The sequence below is a fragment of the Myotis brandtii genome, unplaced genomic scaffold (genome assembly GCF_000412655.1).
Source record: "Myotis brandtii unplaced genomic scaffold, ASM41265v1 scaffold1072, whole genome shotgun sequence".
Lineage (NCBI taxonomy): Eukaryota > Metazoa > Chordata > Mammalia > Chiroptera > Vespertilionidae > Myotis > Myotis brandtii.
This window is the reverse complement of record NW_005353643.1, coordinates 21,391-24,112: the sequence shown is the minus strand read 5'-3', so window position 1 is coordinate 24,112 and position 2,722 is coordinate 21,391. Positions and strand designations below refer to the sequence as shown.

General features: G+C 50.4%; 1 protein-coding gene across 1 annotated transcript in view; it reads right to left on the bottom strand.

The window, feature by feature from the left end:
- LOC102245258 (ADAMTS-like protein 3) overlaps positions 1–2,722 on the bottom strand; it is a gene marked incomplete at its 5' end in the record, with an annotated part of 69,808 nt that overhangs the window by 45,898 nt on the left and 21,188 nt on the right. Inside the window, one exon of the mRNA XM_014541780.1 lies at positions 1,711–1,868. Coding sequence (XP_014397266.1) covers positions 1,711–1,868 — 158 coding nt within the window. The remainder of the gene's footprint in view (positions 1–1,710; positions 1,869–2,722) is intronic.

Genomic DNA, 2,722 nt, shown 5'->3' with positions numbered 1-2,722 from the left:
GGGACATATGTAATACTGTCAACAATAAAGGTTTAATTAAAAACAACAACAGGTGTGTGGTGTGTGTGTGTGTGTGTGTGTGTGTGTGTGTGTGTGTTTACTACTTGAGAATCAGCACGGAAAACCCTAAGGCACATGAGACGAGCAGAGAATTTATGCAGAACAAACGACCAGGGAGAAAGAATAGAAAGACAGACGACAATCATCCAATCATTGCCATGGTAACGAGCAGGTGAGCTGTCACATGCCCCTGCTCTTACGAAGAAGCAGAGATGCCCGGCGTGGCTCAGTGGTTGAGTGTAGACCTAGGAACCAGGAGGTCAGGGTTCGATTCCCGGTCAGGGCACAGGCCCGGGTTGCGGGCTCCATCCCCAGTGGGGGGTGTGCAGGAGGCAGCCGGTCCATGGTTCTCTCTCATCACTGATGTTTCTCTCTCTCCCTCTCCCTTCCTCTCTGAACAATCAATAAAAATATATTCAAAACAAAACAACACGGAACATGGTCACTGGAGGCGACAAATACAAAATCAATCTCTCGCCTAGAAAAGTGATGTTTGTTTCTCAACTGCTGAGGTTCAGTAGCAGAAATTTGAGAGAAATGAACATTTTTTTTTTTTGGAATTGACGCCAAGAAGGAAACATCAATGATACACTCGGTGTGAAAGCAATCCTTGGGGGCTTCCCGCTGACCGCATGCGTTGTCTTAATTCAGGCTGCTGTGCCCGGTCCTGGCCGGTGTGGCTCAGTGGATAGAGCGCCGGCCTGTGGACTGAAGGGTCCCAGGTTCGATTCCGGCCAAAGGCACGTCCCTCGGTTGCAGTCTAGACCCTAGGCCAGGGGTGGGCAAACTTTTTGACTCGAGGGCCACAATGGGTTCTTAAACTGGACCGGAGGGCCGGAACAAAAGCATGGATGGAGTGTTTGTGTGAACTAATAGAAATTCAAAGTAAACATCATTACATAAAAGGGTACTTTTTTTAGTTTTATTCATTTCAAACGGGCCGGATCCGGCCCGCAGGCCGTAGTTTGCCCACGGCTGCCCTAGGCCCTAGTTGGGGCACGTGCAGGAGGCAACCAATGGCTATGTCTCTCTCACATCGACGTTTCTCTCTCACTCTCTCCCCCCACCCTCCACTCTTGCTAAGAATCAATGGAGGCCTGGTCGGTGTGGCTCAGTGGATAGAGCGTCGGCCTGAGGACTGAAAGGTCCTGAATTCAATTCCCAGTCAAGGGCACCTGCCCAGGTTGTGGGCTCGATCCCCAGTAGGGGTTGTGCAGGAGGCAGACACTCCATGATTCTCTCTCATCATGGATGTTTCCATCTCTCGCTCCCTCTCCCTTTCTCTCTGAAATTAATAAGAAAATATTTTTAAAAAGCTAAAAAAAAAAGCCCTAACCAGTTCTGCTCAATGGATAGAGCGCTGGCCTGACCTGGGTTGAGGCACATCCCCGGTGAGGGGTGTGCAGGAGGCAGCTGATCGATGTTTCTCACTCCTCGATGTTTCTAACTCTCTATCCCCCTCCCTTCCTCTCTGTAAAAAAAATCAATAAAATATTTTTTTTTAAATAAAAAGCTAAAAAAAAAAAAAGAATCAATGGAAAAATGTCCTCGGTGAGGATTAACTAAAAATAAAAATTCAGGATGTGTGGAGCTTCAGATGACCCCCTCCCCAACACCCTGGTCCCCTGGTTACAAAGAGGCGCGTCCTACCTTGAAGATGAAGTCGGCCGTCAGGGGCCCCGGAATCTTGAAGGTCTGCCTGTCGGGGCCCCTCTGAAACTCCACGGTCGTGTTTTCCACGACGAAGACGCCGGGGCTGTGAAAGCTGTGCTGCCCTTTGCTTCCTTGGAGCGTTTTGGATTCGATAACTACAATCGAAAAATGGGATTTAAAGGAGCGAGAACAGTGGGCGAACAGGGGCCACTCGCTAAGCTGACCGGCTCCGGGGAGGCCTGCATGGCGGCCTGACATTGACCTTGAACTAGAAGCAGCTGCGGTGGGGAGTCCCGGCCTCGGCGGGCATCTTCCCTGACCCGTCGGCCTCGACCTTCGCTGAGCCTGTCTGTGGTCTCTGCGTCTCTGTGACCACATGTCGCTGGAAGGTCACGGTCATTTCCCTTTTCCCGGCCTCACGGCCCAGGCACCGCTCTGTGGGGACCACAGACCTCTCCTTGTCCTGAGCTCACTGCTGGCTGTTAACTCCTGCACCCTAAGGAAGGGGGCAGGTGTCCATCATCTTACTTGTTAGCCAATCCCAGGGTTTCCCCGCTTCGCTTGCTCCCGCCTCCCTGACCCATCCCCAGTGGGTTTCGTGTCACCCACCTCCGCTCCTCCTTCGATTGCAATGTGTAAAAATAGGCAAAAAACAGCCCTTCTCCAGAGCATTCTCCCAATAGTTTGAAATTCTGCTTCCTGGCGATTGTGGGCAGTTTGGCTCAAATGAACTCCCAAAATGCTTTACAGGTTTGAATGCGTGTGTGGTTTCTTTTATGTTAACAGGACTATCTTTTTTGAGGTCATTTATAGCATCCTATTAGTCTCAGGTGTACAAGCCAATGGTTTGTTAATTGTATCGGTTATGAAACTATCACCCCACTATCCGTGTAGTTACCACCCACCACCTCACATAGTTACAATATTTTTCCTTGTGATGAATACTTTGAAGAGTCTCTCTCTCTCAGCGATCAGAGGGGCTCCCTGGCTGGCACCTGCCTTGGCCGGC